Source organism: Notolepis coatsorum, assembly GCF_963971535.1.
Source record: "Notolepis coatsorum genome assembly, chromosome: 5".
Lineage (NCBI taxonomy): Eukaryota > Metazoa > Chordata > Actinopteri > Aulopiformes > Paralepididae > Notolepis > Notolepis coatsorum.
The window spans coordinates 11,468,786-11,489,305 of record NC_140169.1 but is presented as its reverse complement, the minus strand read 5'-3'; the positions used below and the strand labels follow the sequence as shown (position 1 = coordinate 11,489,305).

The following is a 20,520-nucleotide window of genomic DNA, read 5'->3' as shown; positions in this document are numbered from 1 at the left end:
CAACTGAGACTGCGCAGTCACTCTGCCAAAACCAATAGGGTCCAGCTGCAGCGCCGGGGAATCCTCTCACTGGGCAAGCCTGTGGCAGCCAAGAAAGACAGGCTTGCCCAGTGAGAGGTTTTTTCCGGCGCTGCAGCTGGACCCTATTAGCGACGAGCCGCTGTAGGAGAGGCCGAGGCAGAGCTGTGAGAACAGACCAAACATAACCACTAACATGTGAGAGCCATATAGTTATTAACGGTAAAAAGACATATACTGTAATAGAGAATTCGTCTGTCGGATAATAACGTTATATACACAGATATCGACCATGTTCGCCGCTGGCTACGTGGTTGCTGCTGCTTTCCTGCTGTGTCTCCAAACAAGCGCTGGTAAGTTGTTGCTGTACGTTTTAGGCCTTTTCTGTGATCACAACAGCTCGTTTCTCTGGATCATAAATCATATCATCTCTGGGTCTAGATAACATCACATCTTTCAGAAATGTAACTTTATTTGAAAATGGCTCTTGTGTTATTATTTCCGTCTGCATGTTTGTCTGACTGACTTCGCTTTTTTATGACATTAATAATAAAAAATGCTTGTATGAAAGGTGCTATACAAATAACGTTTATTCATATTATTAATGATAACCACGTTCTTATTTTATTTCATGCTAGACAAGACCGCATGCACACAGTTATTATTCTGTTAATGAGCCTACCTACAAGGTAGAGCTTCTAGTTATGATGATGGCAAAGATATTATAATATATAATATTATGAAGTAGGGTAATTCTGTTATTATTAAACTAAAGGATTCGGCCTACCAAATAACATGCCATACATTTGTGATGGATGCTTTTATGCTAAGTGATCAGCAGTACCAGGAGTGCATGTTTTTTTTTTAGCATGGGTGTCCCAGTAGGAATTAAACCCTTAACCCTTGCAGTGTATAGTGCCTTGCTCTAGGTTCAAGTTTCTTTATTAGTTGTCATACAAAAATACAGAATACTTTTATATGAAATGCTTTTTTCCGTTATCCGTAAGTCAAGTATGTAAACAAGTGTTCAATATACATGATATATACAATATACAATACAGAGTAGAACAATGTGTAACTTGAGTTACAATACAATACAGTATATACAGTACAATGCAGAAATTGGATGAGGTACAACTTAGGGTAAGGTGCAATGAGATGTGAATTGTAGTGCAAAGTGGGTAAAGTGGGTGCTACAGTGAGTTGTTTATTTAAAGTGAGTGTGTACTGTGGATGTGTGTGCTGTGAGTGTATTTGATGGTTTGTTACATAGTGTTATTGTCGTTGAGCATTAGGCTTGGGCGGTATGACGGTATATCAGGGTATTTAGAAATCCCGACGGTATTGAAAATCAATACCGTCCGTCACCGTCAAAATCACAGATGCGCTTCAGTTTCTATAACAGTGAAACAGAGTTTTGAGTGTAGTGCACACACGCGCCAGCAGAGGGCGAGACCGCTCTAGTGGAGCGAGTGGGTCACAACGGTGCTCACGTTTTACGGTAATGTTGCGACAGTGCTGTGAAAATACCGTAAAGCGTTGTGACGAGAGTTGGTGTGTGTTGTTGTGGAGCAACTGGTGGAGCAAGCAAATAATCCGTCTCTTATTATATGTGAACTAAAGAGTACAAGGTTTACACAACAGCCCCCACCCGCCTTTTTATTGTATTTGTACCGTCCTGTACTATCCGCTGTCAGCTGTTTATCTCTCTCTGTGAGCTACTGAGCTTGAATAACTAGCGTTAGCTCACGTTAACTAGCGTTAGCTCTGCGGCTAATCTTAGATTACCCTGAACTAAATCAATGACTAGGTTATAAAGCATTCGAGTAGTTTTCACTGCACATAGAAGTAGCCAAACAACGGGAGCATTTCGGGAGCATATGACCAATACCCAGGCAATTTCTAGCCCTTAAGGAATCAAATGGCTAGATGCTAACGCTAAAACGGTGCAGGCTTCTACCGGTGCGGGACTACCTTCTTAAAAATGCATGAACATTCACTGATAATTGGTCTGTAGTGGAGTCTACAAGGTCTACATTGCCGGACCATGTAGAATCCGGACCTTGTAGACTGACATAATTCTGTGCATAGTTTAGTCTACACAGACTATATTTCAAATAATCAAAATCTTACTTCATTCATCTTAAACATTCTTGATTTGGGGGATTGGTAGTTCCCATGAAATCTGAAGTTGTTCAAACGACAACAGCGATCCACCTTGAATTAAATCACACAGCCGAGTGAAACCTTGTTGGATGCGTCAGTCACGAAAGGGGCTACTTAATTAATTAATCCAACCCACTTTATTTATAGAGCACATTTAAAAACAACAACGTTTACGAAAGTGCTGTACAAGTCCCACAACATAAGATAAAAAAAAAAAAAAAAAAAAAAATTATTTTTTCGAAGCTTCGAATTAAAATCGAAGCTCGGCCCCGAAGCTTCGATTGCCAAAAAAAGCTTCGAAGGTCAGCCCTAACACACACACACACACTAACACACACACACTCACTCACTCACACAGGTGCTGCGCTGGAGTACAGACAGCTCTGCTCTCATAATGGCGGACAGAACGAAATGTTCAAAAGTCTGGGTCTATTTTACTAAAGTCGATGCTGACAACGCTCGTTGCCACAAGTGCAACAAGACATTTGCCAGTAATGTATAAGCGCTGGTACTTGTCAATGTGGCTGGCGAGGAGGTAACGTTAGCTCCGAGTAGAGTAATGGCTGACAATCCGGAGGTAAATAAACGAACGAGAGCTTCTGATTGGTGGTAAGAAGAAGAGGTGGGTGCAAGCCGTGGGACGTAATTGGCAGATCGACTGTCTGTCTCCAAATGTAACGTGACTACGTCACAGCCAAGAAAGGGAGCGCTGGATTTGTGAAAAACTCCCTGTTCCTAAACCACACGCTATCAGTTTTACCACAGTACTGGCAAAACGGGAGGAGGCTATAATAAAAACAAGCGCCCTTCATCCAAATCCACCCACACCGGATTTCTTTTAACCAAAAAATTTATTATATGTTATCGGAGCTATCAATAACGTTATCGAGTTTATCGGGATGACGTCATAATTGCTGATATCGGCCCGATAATTATCGGCCCGATAATTATCGTGCATCCCTAATGAAAATGAAAGTCATACCGTGCACCGGGGTATTATATCATAAAGGTTTGACGGTGTGAAAAAAAGGATACCGCCCAAGCCTATTGAGCATCCTGATGGCCTAAGGATATAAGCTCCTTCTGAGTCTCTCTGTATTGGCCATGAGACTCCGGTATCGTTTGCCTGACCGCAGCAGTTCAAAGAGGCAGTTGTTTGGGTGACTATAGTCTTTGATTATTCTCTTAGCCGTACCCCTGCAACGCTTGTTGTAAATGTCTTGGAGAGTGGGAAGCCCACATATTCCACGCTGTTCTGAGGGACCACAAAGACTGCAATTGGCTCGGATTACATGCCTGAAGTAAAATGTGGATTCCGGATTTTCTTTTCCCCATGCATTTTCATTCAGTCCAATCCAAATGGTGCATTACCATCCGGGAGATGATAGGGGGCGGTATTTTCCCTGTTCGAGCTCAGAGAGAGTGCCAGTGGTAACGTGAGGCTAGATTGATGAAAAATGAATGGAAATCGCGAATAAAAAAAATAACGATTAATAACGAGATTTCTCGTCCTTGGCACTCAAGTGTTAAGGATCTTCTGACTCACTTTGAACTTCCTTAGGCGCCTAAGGAAGTAGAGGAGTTTCCGTGCCTTCTTGACTACACTGTAGTGTCAATGTGTGTGGTCCATGTCAAGTCCTCGGATATGTGGACTCCGAGGTACTTAAAACTGTTCACACTCTTGACCGGTGCCCCGTCGATGCTGAGGGGGCTGTAGTCCCTGACCCCCGACCTCCTAAAGTCCACAATCATCTCTTTTGTTTTGCTGACGTTCAGGGAGAGGCAGTTCTCCTGACACCACCGCGCCAGATCCTCTACCTCTTCCAGGTAGGCCCTCTCATCCTTTGCAGAGATCAGGCCCACCACTACTGTGTCGTCAGCAAATTTGATGATTGTGTTGTTGTTCCGCTGTGCCACACAGTCATGTGTGTACAGCGAGTAGAGGAGGGGACTCAGAACACAGCCCGGGGGTCCCCTATGTTGAGGGTGATGGATGAGGAGGTGCAGTTGCCTGCTCTCACCACCTGGGGTCTTCCCGTCAGGAAGTCCAAGACGCTTATTGCTTATTGACAGCGGAAGAGTGCGCACGAGTGCTTCCGCGTTTTCCCTGATTGGCTGCGACACGCCCCGCGGCAGGCGCGGCAGCCGCAGAGCGGAGCGGCAGAGCTTGCGGCATTATGTAGCCGTAATCGCAGATGATTTTCATTCGAAGCTTAGCTCACCTGGCAGCGCTGCGGTCCGTTGGTTACAAGTTCGAATCCCTTCAATTTTTTTTTCTTTTTTTTAACGTGTATTCTTTCGCCGGTTAAGGTTAGGCATGGTTAAGGTTAAGGTTAGGCATTGCGCTGTTAAGGAGCTGGTTAAGGTTAGAGTTTGTCTTAGAGAATGGCAATATTCTTTCTATGGTTAAGGTTAAGGTTAGGCATGGTTAAGGTTAAGGTTAAGGTTAGGCATTGTTTCGGAGTTGGTTAAGGTTAGAAGGGTTAAGTTTAGGCGCCGTTAAGGAGCTGGTTAAGGTTAGAGTTTGTCTTAGAGAATGGCAATATTCTTTCTAAGGTTAAGGTTAGGCATGGTTAAGGTTAAGGTTAGGCATTGTTTCGGAGTTGGTTAAGGTTAGAAGGGTTAAGTTTAGGCGCTGTTAAGGAGCTGGTTAAGGTTAGAGTTTGTCTTAGAGAATGGCAATAGACAGCCTATTTCCGCACTGCCGCTCGCTCGCGCTGCCGCGGTCACATGGTCACATTGTCACATTCTTGCACTCTTCCGCTGTCAATAACGCGTCCAAGACCCACTGGCAGAGGTCATAGTTCAAGCCCAGGTCCCTGAGCTTGGCTACGAGTTTGGAGGGGACTATGGTATTGAATGCTGAGCTGTAGTCTATGAATAGCATTCTCACATAGTTCCCCTGCCTCTTGTCCAGGTGGCGTGTAGCTTTATGCCAAGCAAGCAGTGCAAAAATTTACCGTAGTGGCATGCAGTAATGCGCCTTTCATTTTCGCGGAAATAGGCTGTCTATTGCCATTCTCTTTGACAAACTCTAACCTTAACCAGCTCCTTAACAGCGCCTAAACTTAACCGTTCTAACCTTAACCAACTCCGAAACAATGCCTAACCTTAACCTTAACCATAGAAATTATATTGCCATTCTCTTTGACAAACTCTAACCTTAACCAGCTCCTTAACAGCGCCTAAACTTAACCGTTCTAACCTTAACCAACTCCGAAACAATGCCTAACCTTAATCGGCGAAAGAATACACGTTAAAAAAAAATCACGTTAAAAAATATTTTCGATGGGATTCGAACTCGCCAGCAAACAAGCCATAGGATCCACAGCCATGTGTCCTAGCCAATTGAGCTATTTGTTGGATACTGAATAAGGGGCGGTGACTTATATATATTGAGCTCCGCTCGTGTCGCATGCGCGGGCACCTCGCGCGAGCACGCCGGCGCACGCACGCACCTGAGCGAGCACGCCGCCGCCGGTGCACGCACGGTAGCATTTGTCTGAAAAGAAGGGCGCTTTACCGCACTAGCGTGCGGTGACGAATGCGGAAGCATTTTTGCACTGCTTGCTTGGCATTAACGTACAGGCGTCCAGGTGTGATGCTGCTGTGTGCAGCACATGGGCTATGGTGTCCTCCGTGGACCTGTTGGGGCGATATGCAAATTGCAGGGGGTTCAGGTTGATGGGGAGGGAGGAACAGATGTAGCCCTTTACTAGCTTCTCAAAGCACTTCATGGCTATGGAGGTGAGAGCTACAGGCTTGGGTTTTTTGGGTACAGGGATAATGGTGGACTTCTTCAGACTCTACTCGTCGCTTCACACAAAGAAGGCTAATTGTTATCATAACTGTCACTATCATAACCACTGACTGACCTATAGGATCATAACAGAGCTGCTGTGCTGAAAAAGTACAAGGGGGCTCTATGGAGAAACCATGGCACTCCCTTGACTAAAAGTATAATGGAGCTCCATGGAGAAACCATGACACTGCCCTGACTAAAAGTATAATGGAGCTCTGTGGAGAAACCATGACACTCCCCTGACTAAAGGTATAATGGAGCTCTATGGATAAACCATGACACTCCCCTGACTAAAGGTATAATGGAGCTCTGTGGAGAAACCATGGCACTCCCCTGACTAAAGGTATTTTTGAAGCTCTATGGAGAAAACCATGGCACTCCTCTGACTAAAAGTACAATGAAGCTCTATGGAGATGTCATCTACGTTTGATGTCATTTTGCCAAGTCAGCATGGCTCGCTGTGAGTGTGAGTCTTTCACCTTTTACATAATCTAGCTTTGGCATGGATTGATTGTTTAGATTCGCTGGCATGGCTAACAAATGCAAATATATTGTAGTCTGCCCCGTTGTTCTGATCATGATTACGTTCCTTTTTGCCCCCTTGATGCGTGCGCACTGCGCACACTGAGTCTGACATCGATGAGAAACACGTCTATGATGATGCCATTTTTGACATCTTGCTAAATCCATGAAATAAAAGGTAGGCTAGGTTAGTAGCCTACAAACAGATGAGGATTAATGAGCTCAAAGGCCTGTACAATCTTAACCCCTGAAAGTGTCCACTTGTGGCTATAATGAGGTTACAACGAGGCTATATAACAACAATATAACAAAGCTATAATGAGGCTACTCGACAGGCCAGATTGATTGATTTGCTTATGAAGTTTGGGCTCATTGGTATTCACAGATAAAGTACTAATTGAATATCCTACTGTTATAATAAATAGGGATGTCCTAATACAACATTTTTTCAGACCAGGTACAAGTACTTACATGTGGGTACTTGTTGCCGATACAGAGATTTATCACACATGGTTTCACCGCGTGATTACGAAACCTAGCCGCATTTCTCGTAGACGCTCTCTGATTGGCCGACGCCTGTTTCTACACTGGTTAAGCTTAGGCACTCTGCGAAGTTGGTTAAGGTTAGAGTTTGTCTTAGAGCATGGCGATAGAACGGCAGGTAGTTTGCACTGCAGGCTGTTTGACGTGGAAATGGGCAAAGACGCAGCTTGTCACGGATTGGGCAAACGCGTCAGTGGCCAATCGGAGAGCGTCAGTCAGTGCCAATCAGAGAGCGTCTCCGAGAAATGCGGCTAGGTTTCGTAATCACGCGGTTTCACCCACTCATACATTCCAAGCTGAGAGTCAAAGGTTCAGCGTGAGTCAGATTCCAGGCCATATCCTACTGTTAGGTTGTACAAATAGGAACGCTGGAGACGAGCCTAGTGGGGAACTGGATCACTTTCTGGCGTGAGAACAGAGTCGAGAGAGGGAAATATTGTGTAAGCTTGTCAACCATGCCCCCAGGAAGCCTGCTGAGATTTAGTACACACACACACACACACACACACACACACACACACACACACACACACACACACACACACACACACACACACACACACACACACACACACACACACACACACACACACACACACACACACACACACACACACACACACACACACACACATATACACATACACACGGACTACTGAACAGTAGTGCTTAAATGATTGTAGAAGCTGTGGATTTTTTTATTTATTCATTGGTGCTTTGGTGCTTTTATTGTATGTTCTTATTGTTCTATTAATTGTTTTTACATTTTTTATTTTATTAGATGCTGCTTTTGTTTTTATTGTATGTTGTTATTCTCAGATCAGCTTATGTTATTATTTATAGGTTTTTAAGGGCTGAGAGAGTGCCAGGGCAAAGTGCATCTCATTGCATTGAGTGTACACACTGTACTTTTTAATGTATGTGACAATTACACTTGAAAGTTAAACTGAAAGATGCATACCAGGGCTGTACGTTAACTTTTTTTGCACATAGCACTGGTGCTACAGAGGTTGATAGTTTTGTAGCACAGGCCAAAATCTTGTAGCACAAGTATAAAACGTGTTATATTTGTAACAGTCACAAATGTGCCTATTGTATTTGTGTTATTTAGTTGCAGTGCCATGTTTGGCTGTCATTTAGTATATCGCCATGTGTTATTATTACTATGATACTCTCATATGCTATTTTCAATTAATATCATAAACAACATAAGGAATATTAGCATAATTTTGAGTGGACTGAAGGAATGAGTCAGCGTTAATAGTTTTAAATGCAAATAATTTATTGAAACATAGAAGTGGGGTCGGTTGGGACACACACACACACACACACACACAATGGGGGACCCTGATGTAAACAAGACAAACGTCTTTCTCTGGTCTGCATCCCCTTAACAATTGTGTGTATTGAGCCGTACTGTACCCATTCTGCAATCTGTTAAATAAAGTTTTCATTCATTCATTCACACACACTGTTTCAACTCACCACCCCCGCATCATATTGTAGTCTAGTCTGTCTTCAAACTTCCACTCCTCTCGAAACTTGTTTATATTTGAATATCATCATTATCTGTCCATCCTCAGTTTACTATAATATACTCCTGTCCTGAGTCCTGACTAGTGACTTCATCGTCTTTCCAAACGCACGCACGCACACACACACACACAGGGAAGGGGAGAGAGTGCCCCCCCATTTCCCTTTCCACACTGTGTCTGCTGGCTCTGCGCCTCTGATCAGGATTAGCTTGTTAGCTTGCTAACCTTGTAGTGATTGTAATGGTACATAAACGTTAATTTCGGGCGATGTGCGCATAAAGGAATGGCGACGGTGCAAAGCATGTAGATGCATTTGACCCGTTGCGAGAAAGAAAAAACACCACGGACTTATTTCGGGACGTATAGGCGCTAACACAGCAGTGCGCACCACCAACCGACCAACGCGCTGCTCCTTGCAGAAGCACAGATAGGGCGGATACGACTTGTCGAGTTGTCACAAGAGTTTTTTCAAAATAAGAGTATCATATGCACCTGAACGTTGCTAGCTTTCGGAGCCTAGCTGGAGCTGCGCGTGGGCAGAAATGAGACCCGCTACAGGATTTTCAAAATAAGAGTATCTATATGAACCGAATCCCTATCGCACCAGTGCTACTGAAGTAAATCCATCCATCGCACAGACAGCTGTTGCTGTAGCACGTGCGATATATATGTCGCACTGTACACCCCTGCATACACACACACTAGGGCTGACCCCTATTAGTCGACTAATCGGTCGAAAGGAGCCGTAGTCGACTGGCCAACCTCTTAAGGGCTCCGCACACGGCGGGCGATTTTAGCCAAGCGACCGACTTTTTTTGCGAGCCGACCGCCAGAATTGTATCGCCTCCATTGTTATGAATGAGACAGCCCACACGGCAGGAGATTTTGAAGCGACGGTCGCGCAGCTATTTCTGTCGTCTGGCTAAATATCGCTTCGATCCTATTTTTTGAGGCGACACAGAAAGGACAATGAGGAAATAACATGACTTCTACTGGTGTATCATTTGTACAATTAATGTATCAATACATTCATTGATCAATAATCTACATATTATTACCATGCTACTTATGTTCATTATTATTAACAGGAACAATTTAAATAAATAATGTTAGTTTGAGAAGCTATACTGGCCGCTTGTTATTAACTAATAAATGAACAAACCTACTAGATGTTTTTATACTCGGGTAACAAAATAAGTTGTGGGTGTTGACAGAGTTTAATGTCCAGGCTGCAGCTGATGTAACGTCACGGTGACCAATCGCAGCCACTCTTATTGTCTGGGACCAAATATGGCCACGCCCCATTCCCAGTAAAAAGTGGGAATCTGTATATGGAAGTGACGATAGACAACACTTTCTGTTGTCAGTAGATGGCAGCATTGGTTTAAAATTAAAAGGTGAAAATGTTGAAAACTACATGAATACATTTCCCAAGATCCTTAGCACAGGTCACAGGTCACTGGGATGTGTCTATTCTTCGCAGTGATCTGAACAGCGGTAAACTATTACTGCGGCCTCGGTATAGCGACCGCGAATGGTAAACTAATTATCTTAACAAAAGTGCGCTGGTAGTAGGGCTGCACGATTAATCGTTTTTTAATCGAAATCGCGATTTGGAATGATGCAATTATCAAATCGCCAAGCCTGCAATTAAATTTTTAATTTTTTTTAACCAGGAAGTCCCATTGAGATACAAGATCTCCTTTGCAAGGTAGACCTGGCCAAGATGACAGCAATAACATTTGCAATACATCACACAGAAATAAAATGTGCGATACATCACACAAGAACATAATAAATGTGCATGTATACATTACATCACATGTAAACACAAAGCAGAATAGTCTACATGATAGTAAAAGTGTATAATACAGGGTAATACAGTAATTTTGCAGTTCGGACCCGACTACAGAAAGCAGCAACATTCTTCTTGTAAAAAAAAATCTAAAATATGTTATAATCGCATCGCAAATCGCAATCGCAATATCTGTCAGAATAATCGCAATTAGTTTATTTCTAGGGCTGTCTTAAATGCTTCGAAGCTTCGAACGTTCGATTCGATGGCACAAGCTTCGAACATTAAAAAAAAAATCGGAAGTAAAAAAAAAAAAATCAATTTTTTTTTTTTTCAATATTTTTTTTTTTACTTCGATTTGTGTGTGTGTGTAGGTGTGTGTGTGTGTGTGTGTGTGTGTGTGTGAACTACCCATCCCAGTTAGGACAGCCGAATCCCGTCCAATCTTTCGCCGTCGACTAAAGACTCACTTCTTCAACCATTATCTGAAATGATAAAAAAAAAAAAAAAAAATCTAACCGTGACTAACCTTACTGTCATGGACTTGTCCTAATAAACTAACCTACACTGTAACACGCAACACTTTGATGAACATTGTTACTCAGCTGATAGAGTTGTACCCTTCTTGCTGTCTTGTCGTACAGAACTTGCTAAATGACTAAATGTAAGTGTGTGTGTGTGTGTGTGTGTGTGTGTGTGTGTGTAGGTGTGTGTGTAGGTGTGTGTGTGTGTGTGTGTGTGTGTGCGCGCACCTTGTAGAATTCCACACATAAGAAAGAAAGATACTGGGATGAATAAACAAAATAGGAAATAAAATGTAGAAATGCATGCAATACAGAAATAAATATGAATCTCCATATATGAAATATAACATTTAGATAAGGTGCTACTGAGATGTTTTGGTGAGTTCTTTGTTTTTTTGTGGAAGTTGCCCTTCTTAAAAATGCATGAACATTCACTGATAATTGGTCTGTAGTGGAGTCTACAAGGTCTACATTGCCGGACCATGTAGAATCCGGACCTTGTAGACTGACATAATTCTGTGCATAGTTTAGTCTACACAGGCCATATTTCAAATAATCAAAATCTTACTTCATTCAACTTAAACATTCTTGATTTGGGGGATTGGTAGTTCCCATGAAATCTGAAGTTGTTCAAACGACAACAGCGATCCACCTTGAATTAAATCACACAGCCGAGTGAAACCTTGTTGGATGCGTCAGTCACGAAAGGGGCTACTTAATTAATTAATCCAACCCACTTTATTTATAGAGCACATTTAAAAACAACAACGTTTACGAAAGTGCTGTAGAAGTCCCACAACATAAGATAAAAAAAAAATTAAAAAAAAATTAAAATTAAATTTTTTTTTTTTTTTTTTTTTAAATTTTTTTTGTTGAAGATTCGAATTAAAATCGAAGCTCGGCCCCGAAGCTTCGATTGCCAAAAAAAGCTTCGAAGGTCAGCCCTTTTATTTCCCAAAATCGTGCAGCCCTAGCTGGTAGCGTTACATATGTTGTCTAAAGGGGGACATATGGTACAATTTAAGATTTTAATGATAATCGGCATATAAAGGACAACATAAAGCTTCGTTAATTTGTAAGAAACCTCAATGAAAACTGTAATATTCGCTATTATGAAAATGTGCTAGAATCCTATAAAAATGTGGACGCATTTGGTCTACGTTCCGTTAGTTTGTAAGGTTTATTGTCCAAAGAAATGATGGTTGAGAACAGAACAGCGTCTCCCGTGAAAAAACATCCTCTCAGCAGGTGCATAACATTACTTGTCCAATCGGTGGTAATGAACGTATTGTAGCGATCAGTCATGCAGTAATGTCAGGAAGAATGAGGAGAGGTTGTATTTGTATATATATGGTGGTTTAATTCCAGCTCAATATGGGTTTTACAGGTTAATATTCCCTCGTAAAGCACAACACAGCTACGCTCGCTTCACAACAAACTAACATCTGGTCCGTCCTCCTATATCTCCCTCCGGGGGGAAACAAGTAACCACACCCCCAGCTAGACAGAGAGACACATTCTTATACCTGTGAACGGTCAGGTCTGGTGTGGGGGGCCAGGCGATTGTCATTGAGCGACAGACAATCGCATCGCCAGGCGACGTTGGTCGCCCGCCGTGTGCAGACCACTTTAGTTGAATATATAGGGGGGTAAATGCTTAATTGAGCCGCACTAAACTAGGCGGGTGTAAAAGCAGTGTGTAGATGGATAATGATGTTTGATGCAGTGCATCTCTATGTGTTACAGGGCGAGCAGAGCTGGCCAAACCGGAGAATGTGACCGTGTTCTCTCTCAACACCCAATATGGACTGAGCTGGGACTGGCATCGGAGCTCTGCAGGGAACCAGGCTGTCACTTTCACCACGGAGTATATCCCGTAAGTCCCAGGAGCACATGTGAATACATCAGGTTGGGATCCCAGGAGCACACATGTGAATACATCAGGTTGGGATCCCAGGAGCACATATTAATACATCAGGTTGGGATCCCAGGAGCACATATTAATACATCAGGTTGGGATCCCAGGAGCACATATTAATACATCAGGTTGGGATCCCAGGAGCACATATTAATACATCAGGTTGGGGTCCCAGCCAGGAGCACATATTAATACATCAGGTTGGGGTCCCAGGAGCACATATTAATACATCAGGTTGGGATCCCAGGAGCACATATTAATACATCAGGTTGGGATCCCAGGAGCACATATGAATACATCAGGTTGGGGGCCCAGGAGCACATATTAATACATCAGGTTGGGATCCCAGGAGCACATATTAATACATCAGGTTGGGATCCCAGGAGCACATATTAATACATCAGGTTGGGATCCCAGGAGCACATATTAATACATCAGGTTGGGATCCCAGGAGCACATATTAATACATCAGGTTGGGGTCCCAGGAGCACATGTGACTACATCAGGTTGGGGTCCCAGGAGCACATGTGACTACATCAGGTTATTTTTAAATCACATTTCAATGGTATTGCGACTAGATCTCTTTAAAAACATCTGCCATCCGCATCTCTTCGCACCACCAGGAAGTACAAGCTGAGGATGGAGAGGAAGGAGTGGACCAAGGTGTGCCAGACGCCCCACACTCACTGTGACCTGACCCCCCTGAACCTCCACTACATGGGCATCTTCGTGCTGCGCGTACAAGCCAACACGGGCGCTCTGCACTCCAGCTGGGTCCTCACAGACTTCTGCCCCGATAAACACGGTGAGGAAGAGATGGAGCTAGATAGAAAGAGGGCAGGAAGGTAGGCTAGGAAAAGGGAAGGAAGGGATACTTTACCCATAAAGCATTGCTATTATACTGTAACCCCCCCACACACATAACCCCTACCAGTCTGGGCAGCCATTGTGCATTTGTTATTCGGATGTAATGAGAGAGAGATCTCTTGTATTCTCGAAGACACTCTGATGTCACGAGACCGCCGCCATCTTGGTATGGTGGAAAACAAATGTATTTCTACTATCAAATGTATGCGTTGAGCTCCGTTTTTATTACATATTTTATCACATTCTTGTTCATTTCATAACCTTTTCATATAATTTGTTTTGAAAATATTGAGGCCAACATGGCATTTCACTATTTCGAAAGCCTTTCTGGTGATTCTAAGGCGGGAAAAAAAGGCATGTAGGCTACTTGAAGAGAATGGACTAACGTTATATGGTGAAGTAGCTAGCAGCTAACATTTCTCTGCTGTTTACAGCCTCACAGCCAATAAAACTTAATTTACGATATACATATTTGTTCCTTATTCTCACCTGTTATGAAATGGGTAGAGCAGACATACGTATGATTTGACTTGGGGGCCAGGGTCTGCTTTGATCGACTCTCCCGTCTGAGTCTACATGTGCCCTCTTGATAGCCGCCAGCTATCCGTGATGCCTCAACTGGTATTATATAAAACTTTCGATTTGGATTTTTGATTATGTTATTAGTTTACTAGTACAAAGCGTAACACAGCAGCTCTTTGGCATTGTGATTCACTGAAGAAAATTACCCTTGATTGTGTTTAATTTGCCGCTTTTCCGATCCGTTTCTGCACTAAATGAACCGTACACAATGTACCCGGGGTGCATGTTTCCCCCACGCCGCAGTTGCCTAGCAACAACAGACAGGAAGTTGACTCGAGAATTGTGAGAGATTACTCTAACTACAGGATAAAGGAAAATACAAAAGTAGTCAAGATTCAAGATTTTATTATTTAAAATAAAGGACAAAATAACATATATAATGACATAAAACAAATCTGACCTGTATTAACAATAGCTCAGATTAATCATACCAAGTTGCTTTGGATAAAAGCGTCCGCTAAATGACAAAATGTAAATATAAATCATCATTGTATGCACCTGAGTCCCGAACACGTCCATCTACACCCTGAGTCGATCAGAGCTTCCTACGCTGAGATATGGTCACTTTTCCACACCTACCCCTACCGGTGAATGCCTTATGCCTCCGCGGAATCCGCGGAGGCATAAGGCATTCACCGGTAGGGGTAGGTGTGGAAAAGTGACCATATCTCAGCGTAGGAAGCTCTGATCGACTCTGGGTTTGTCTCTACGTGTTCGGGAGACTCGGGTGCACAAAAACCTGATTATGATCACGTCTCTACCACAACGACAGCCCGAGCTGTGAGTGAATTACGCGAAGGGGAGCAAAGTCTTATATTATATTATATATATGCCTTATGCGCACTGCCAGTCTTTATGCTACGGAGATATACAATTTAACACAAACGGTTCCAAAGACATTAATGTTTCTCTGCATATTTTCACACCGCCAACAAAGTAGCCTACTGGGTTTGTTGTCTCTGAATGGATTTGGTAGCTGTCATTTCTGCGCGTCTTCGACATCCGAGACTGAAAGTACTAAACCACTCCCCTACACGACACAACTGTAGTTCTTTAAACAGCGATGAAAATTATACAGCTGCACAATCTAACAATAATTAACACATTTATAAGTCGTATTAAGTTTTGCAAATAAGGAGACGTATATAGAGAACATTTCAAAGCACAAAAAAGTGCTCCATTTCAACCTATTTCTGAATTGCGCAACATTTTGTGGTTTTCTGAAGAATCGTTTCCGCCGAGATGTGCCGTCCTAGACCATACCGTGTCACATCTTTGAGTGGAGGGGACCTTTAACCAACCGTCGATAGTGTGATAGTAAAGGGTTAACCTTCTGTAGTGTGAAAGTGAAAGGGTTAACCTGCTGCCGTGTGGCAGTGAAAGGGTTAACCTGCTGTCATGTGGCAGTGAAAGGGTTAATAAGATTGTACTGTGTATCTCCTCTGTTCTCTCAGCTCTGCTGGGACCTCCTTCCAGAATAGACCTGGCTCCTGCTAGCAACCTCCTGGATGTGGCCATCTCTGATCCTCTGACCAACACCAACACCTCCATGAGGGAAAAGGTGCCCTTGATGTACTACCGCATCATCTACTGGGAACGCTCCCCAGACCCCAAGGTAGCCAGACAAAATAACCTCTTGATTTGGTCACTGTAGCAGGGGGACAGTTACTGGCTGCAAACAGGCTTCATTAACAGAAAACACTCACAATAACAAAACCGTACGGAACACAAACTCACAGGGTAGCTCTTGTCCATCAGTCTGTGTACACCAAAGACACAGAAACAACCCCTTTTCAGGTTGAGCGACACAACCTGCACACCTCTCTGATGAGGTGTGGACAATGCCAGCCCACTTGCCTCACCAACTTGCTGACTGCCAATTCGCCTTATTCACTTTGCTGCCGTCTTTGTAGTCGTAGATCGCTGTGAGCGCACTTCAATGAGCTGATAACCAATTAACTTCCACGTATCGAGTCGGGTGATCATGAGCTCGTAATTCCGATAGTGGATTCTGCCTGTCGTTTTGACTATTTCGGTGATTGGAATTTTAACGTTGAAGTGAACGGGACATTACATCAGACTCGACCAACATGGAGGCGAAGTGAATGAAGTCAATCGATGAGATAAGTGTCTCTCTCCCCCACAGTCACCCTTTTATTTCCCCTGGGAACACTCCTTTTGTGGTGTTCATTAACAGCTCCATGAAATGATGCAGACGAAAAAAATTAAACTGACTTTTCCCCCAGTAGCTTCTGGTACACTGTTTTGAAACAGACTCCCCCCCCACCCCTAGTAGCTTCTCATACACTGCTTTGTGTTTCAACCCCTAGTAGCTTCTCACTGCTTTGTGTTTCAACGTCAGCCCTCATACCCTAGTAGCTTCTGATGCACTGCTTTGAAACAGCCTTTCCTCAGAGGAAACATGGGTCCCTGATGGGGAAACTGTTCCTGGAACAGCTGTTTGAAGATACTTTAGTTACTGTGTCACTGCTGTTGTTTATAAAGACAGAGCCCCACAGTTTTGTTTTACAAACACATTTCAGGCTTTACGTTTGGTTCACAGTGCCTCACAATTTAGTTTTTTTATTTTGTTTTGATTCGGGATTATAGTATAGTATAGTAAAAGTTTTGTAAACTAACTAGAGCCATACTGATACTGGATTTATTTTACGCTGATACCGATATTTGGGAGTAAAGAAATTCCGATGTTGACCAATAGTCACACACATTTATAGCAAGGATCCCTCAAACTTAGTTATCAAAGAGCTGTGACAAAGATATGTAACTGGAGGTGGGATATTTTAGTTTAACAAGATTCACTGTGAATATGTGTGTGTGTATGTACAGTTTATGTATGTGTATATTACTTGTAAGAAAGGCTAAAGTACTGCATGCAAACCTGACTGCTTTGGGCCTAAATTTGTATGTGACTAACCTGAATAAGCCTGGCTGGTCCCATGTGTGTTCACCAGGCCTGACAGCACAGCTAATAAATGATGTCCCATGTGTGTTCACCAGGGCTGACAGCACAGTTAATAAATGATGTCACATGTGTGTTCACCAGGGCTGACAGCACAGTTAATAAATGATGTCCCATGTGTGTTCACCAGGGCTGACAGCACAGTTAATAAATGATGTCACATGTGTGTTCACCAGGGCTGACAGCACAGTTAATAAATTATGTCCCATGTGTGTTCACCAGGGTCTGACAGCACAGTTAATAAATGATGTCCCATGTGTGTTCACCAGGGTCTGACGCCCATGGAGGTCATCAGCAGCGCCAACCTGGTGACCCTGCCTGACCTGCAGGCCTGGACCTGGTACTGCGTGAGCGTCCAGTCTCGCTTCAACTACTACAACAAGAGCAGCAGCTTCACCGCACCGCACTGCATGCAGACCGAAGGCAGGTGACCGGCGTGACTCTGAGGCGCGGTGGTGGAGACCATCAGTGATGCAGCCGCCGCTAGGCAAACTCACAGTACAGACGAGATACTTCCCTTCAGTAGCATTGTCGTTTCCCTAATGTGAACGCGCCATAACTATTCCCACACAAGTTTAGCTGCAAACCCCCGCTCCATATAGCGTGACGAACTGCCGTGGCCTCCGATATCCTGCTGCGATTGGCTGTTTCTCTACAGTTCGCCAGCATCGAGCTGTTAGCTAGAAGCTAACGCTATGCTAGGGCTAGGCAGCATTATTGTCCATAGTCTTTTACGGTTGGAAACCGGTGAATAATAATTTGACAGAATGTTTGTTAAAAATAGCTAACTAGCTTACATTAGGGGCACTAGCATAACGTTAGCTCCATCATCAGTGCTACTGACGCGGTCCACTGACGGCCTCCTGTAAAACAGCAAGGAGTAGGAAACCTTTACACGTTCCTTGTAAGACAGGCACACAGCTGTATCACCGGTTATGGTTCCATCATTGTATCCTGTATGATAAGGTTGGGTGGTCTTCTCTGGCAGAGAGACGTGACTTGCATTGGCATGTGTTTCTGTATAAAGCCATTATTCACATATCACTTCATTGCTGTATTGGAACTCACACTCGCTCTGGTGACTGGCTTAACCCTTTCACTGCCACACTACAGAAGGTTAACCCTTTACTATCACACTATGATAGTAAAGGGTTAACCTTCTGTAGTGTGGCAGTGAAAGGGTTAACCTGCTGTGTATTGTCGCAGTGAAAGGGTTAACCGTTTGGTAGTGCGGCAGTGAAAGTGTTAATGGTCCCCAGAGTTTGCGCTGAATTAGGAAAATCTGCTCTCGGCTTCTGTGCCCCCCCGACACGTGGAATGTTTTGCAACACTTTAAAACTCAATACTTCAGTAGTCTGCATCGGTGGTCAACCATTTCACCTCAGTCTGTACAGTAGTTGTGTAACTGAGGGGTTACAAAACCCTGACTGTATTAAAGATTGTTTAGATTAAACCACTACTAAATATTATTATTACTTGCCAGACAGTACAGTTAAATATGGCAGACACTCAATATACGGCACAGGGACAAAGAGATAACGTTTACAGTATTTTATTAGCAATATCAAATGTACAACTGAGAATTAGTACGTTGCTCTTTTATGGCGAATGATAGTAGAATGTCAGAGTATCAAAGTCAGTGGGAATGAATAATTCCTAGGTTAATAATACTCGACCGGAACGCTGCATGGAGTGAGATGGCGATACAGGGCAAACGAGGGGTATAGCAGGAGACTGGTGATTTCCCCCACGGAGTGGTAAGCTCCAGAGGAATTGAAGAATAGTCGGATACTCCTGCTGGTCACTGAAGAAAAGGGGTCTCATACGGATCCAGTCCTTGTAATCCAAGTGCTCGATAGCAGGGTAATAGCTCTTAATCCAATGCCCAACGGCAGTGATGATAGCTAGCTAGCTTCGTCCTCGAAGCTAGCCCGATGCAGATCTTCAGGTGTAGTTAAATCCAAACGCCAATGGTATTAACGATGCTCTTCTCCACGTTACTACGTTTACACAATTCACTATAATACACCAACAATGGTTCTACAATATCAAGGTCGTATCTAAGGAGCTACTGGCTATCCGTAACGATACACCGTGGGTAGGTTCCACTGCTCACATGTCCAATCGTTCTGCTGTTAGGTTCACCTCGTGTTCTGATACTAATTACGTTAAGTCCACACACACTTGCTAAGGTTCACACTAGTTACTGGGTTCACTTCGCACTTCACGTGTTTAGGTTTCGCACTGCTGCTGCTTGCGCCTTTCACAATATATACTCAGAGTGATTTCTAGAGCGCAACCGAATCTCTTCAATGCGCTGGCCAAGGGCATGTCTCAACTTGTCCGGACTCGTCTTTGAACTTGTCTGGGGGGCGCGACTGTTGGCGCCGTCAATGCCAAGGGCGGTGTCCAATGAGGAAAGCGAATAATGGTATGATTCAAACGGAGGCTTAAAGGTATATAGCTTATATAAATAATATACAAGTTATATAAAATAATAAACGTAGATTCTCAGTGTTAATCTGGCCCTTCAGAACAGCCGCCTCCTAATTAGTCCGCACCTAATTAGTAAATAAAGGGGCACAGATTAATATTAGTGTCCAGTCAACTTCTCCATACTGTGTTATGAGGAGTTGGAACAATCTACAAAGTCAGTGGGTCATGGTCGTCGTCAGGGGAGTCAGGGATCTCCGGCAGCTCTATCAACTTAGCTACAGGTCGGGTGTAAGTCCGCCCTTGGACGATGACTTCTGCCGCTCTGACCTTCCCATCGGAACCAGTAATCACTCTGCTCACACCGCCGGCCGGCCACGTAGCTCGGGGTAGTGACTGGTCGATTATCATTACGACAGTATCCACTTTCAGGTTGTCCCTGTCTTTTACCCACTTCTGACGGGCTTGAAGGGATGGTAGATAGTGTAGGAGAAAGCGGGTCCAAAACTGGTCGGCCAGTACTTGGCTGTGTCTCCACATTCTCCGGCCGTTCATCTCGTCTTGTCTGTACACCGCCTGAGGAAGGGCAGGGTCCAGCCGCGCCATCAAGAGGTAGTTTGGGGTGATGGGGTCGATGTCTGCTACGTCGCTTGAGACGTAACCGAGGGGCTTAGAGTTCAAGACGCCCTCGATCTCTGTGAGGACTGTCATCAGGGCTTCCTCAACCACGGTCTGGGCCCCAAGTACGGTGTACATAGCAGTCTTTATGGAACGGACCTCTCTCTCCCAGGTTCCCCCGAAATGAGGGGCGTTCGGGGGGTTGAACTGGAATGTG

At 43.8% G+C, this 20,520-nt stretch overlaps 1 protein-coding gene across 1 annotated transcript in view; it reads left to right on the top strand.

The window, feature by feature from the left end:
- The first annotated feature begins 203 nt into the window (after positions 1–203).
- Positions 204–20,520, top strand: part of LOC311228755 (interferon alpha/beta receptor 1b-like) — a 32,375-nt gene continuing 12,058 nt past the window's right edge. The window contains exons 1-5 of the mRNA XM_084314697.1: positions 204–371; positions 12,652–12,781; positions 13,447–13,628; positions 15,727–15,887; positions 17,522–17,675. Coding sequence (XP_084170823.1) covers positions 311–371; positions 12,652–12,781; positions 13,447–13,628; positions 15,727–15,887; positions 17,522–17,675 — 688 coding nt within the window. The 5' untranslated portion in view covers positions 204–310. The remainder of the gene's footprint in view (positions 372–12,651; positions 12,782–13,446; positions 13,629–15,726; positions 15,888–17,521; positions 17,676–20,520) is intronic.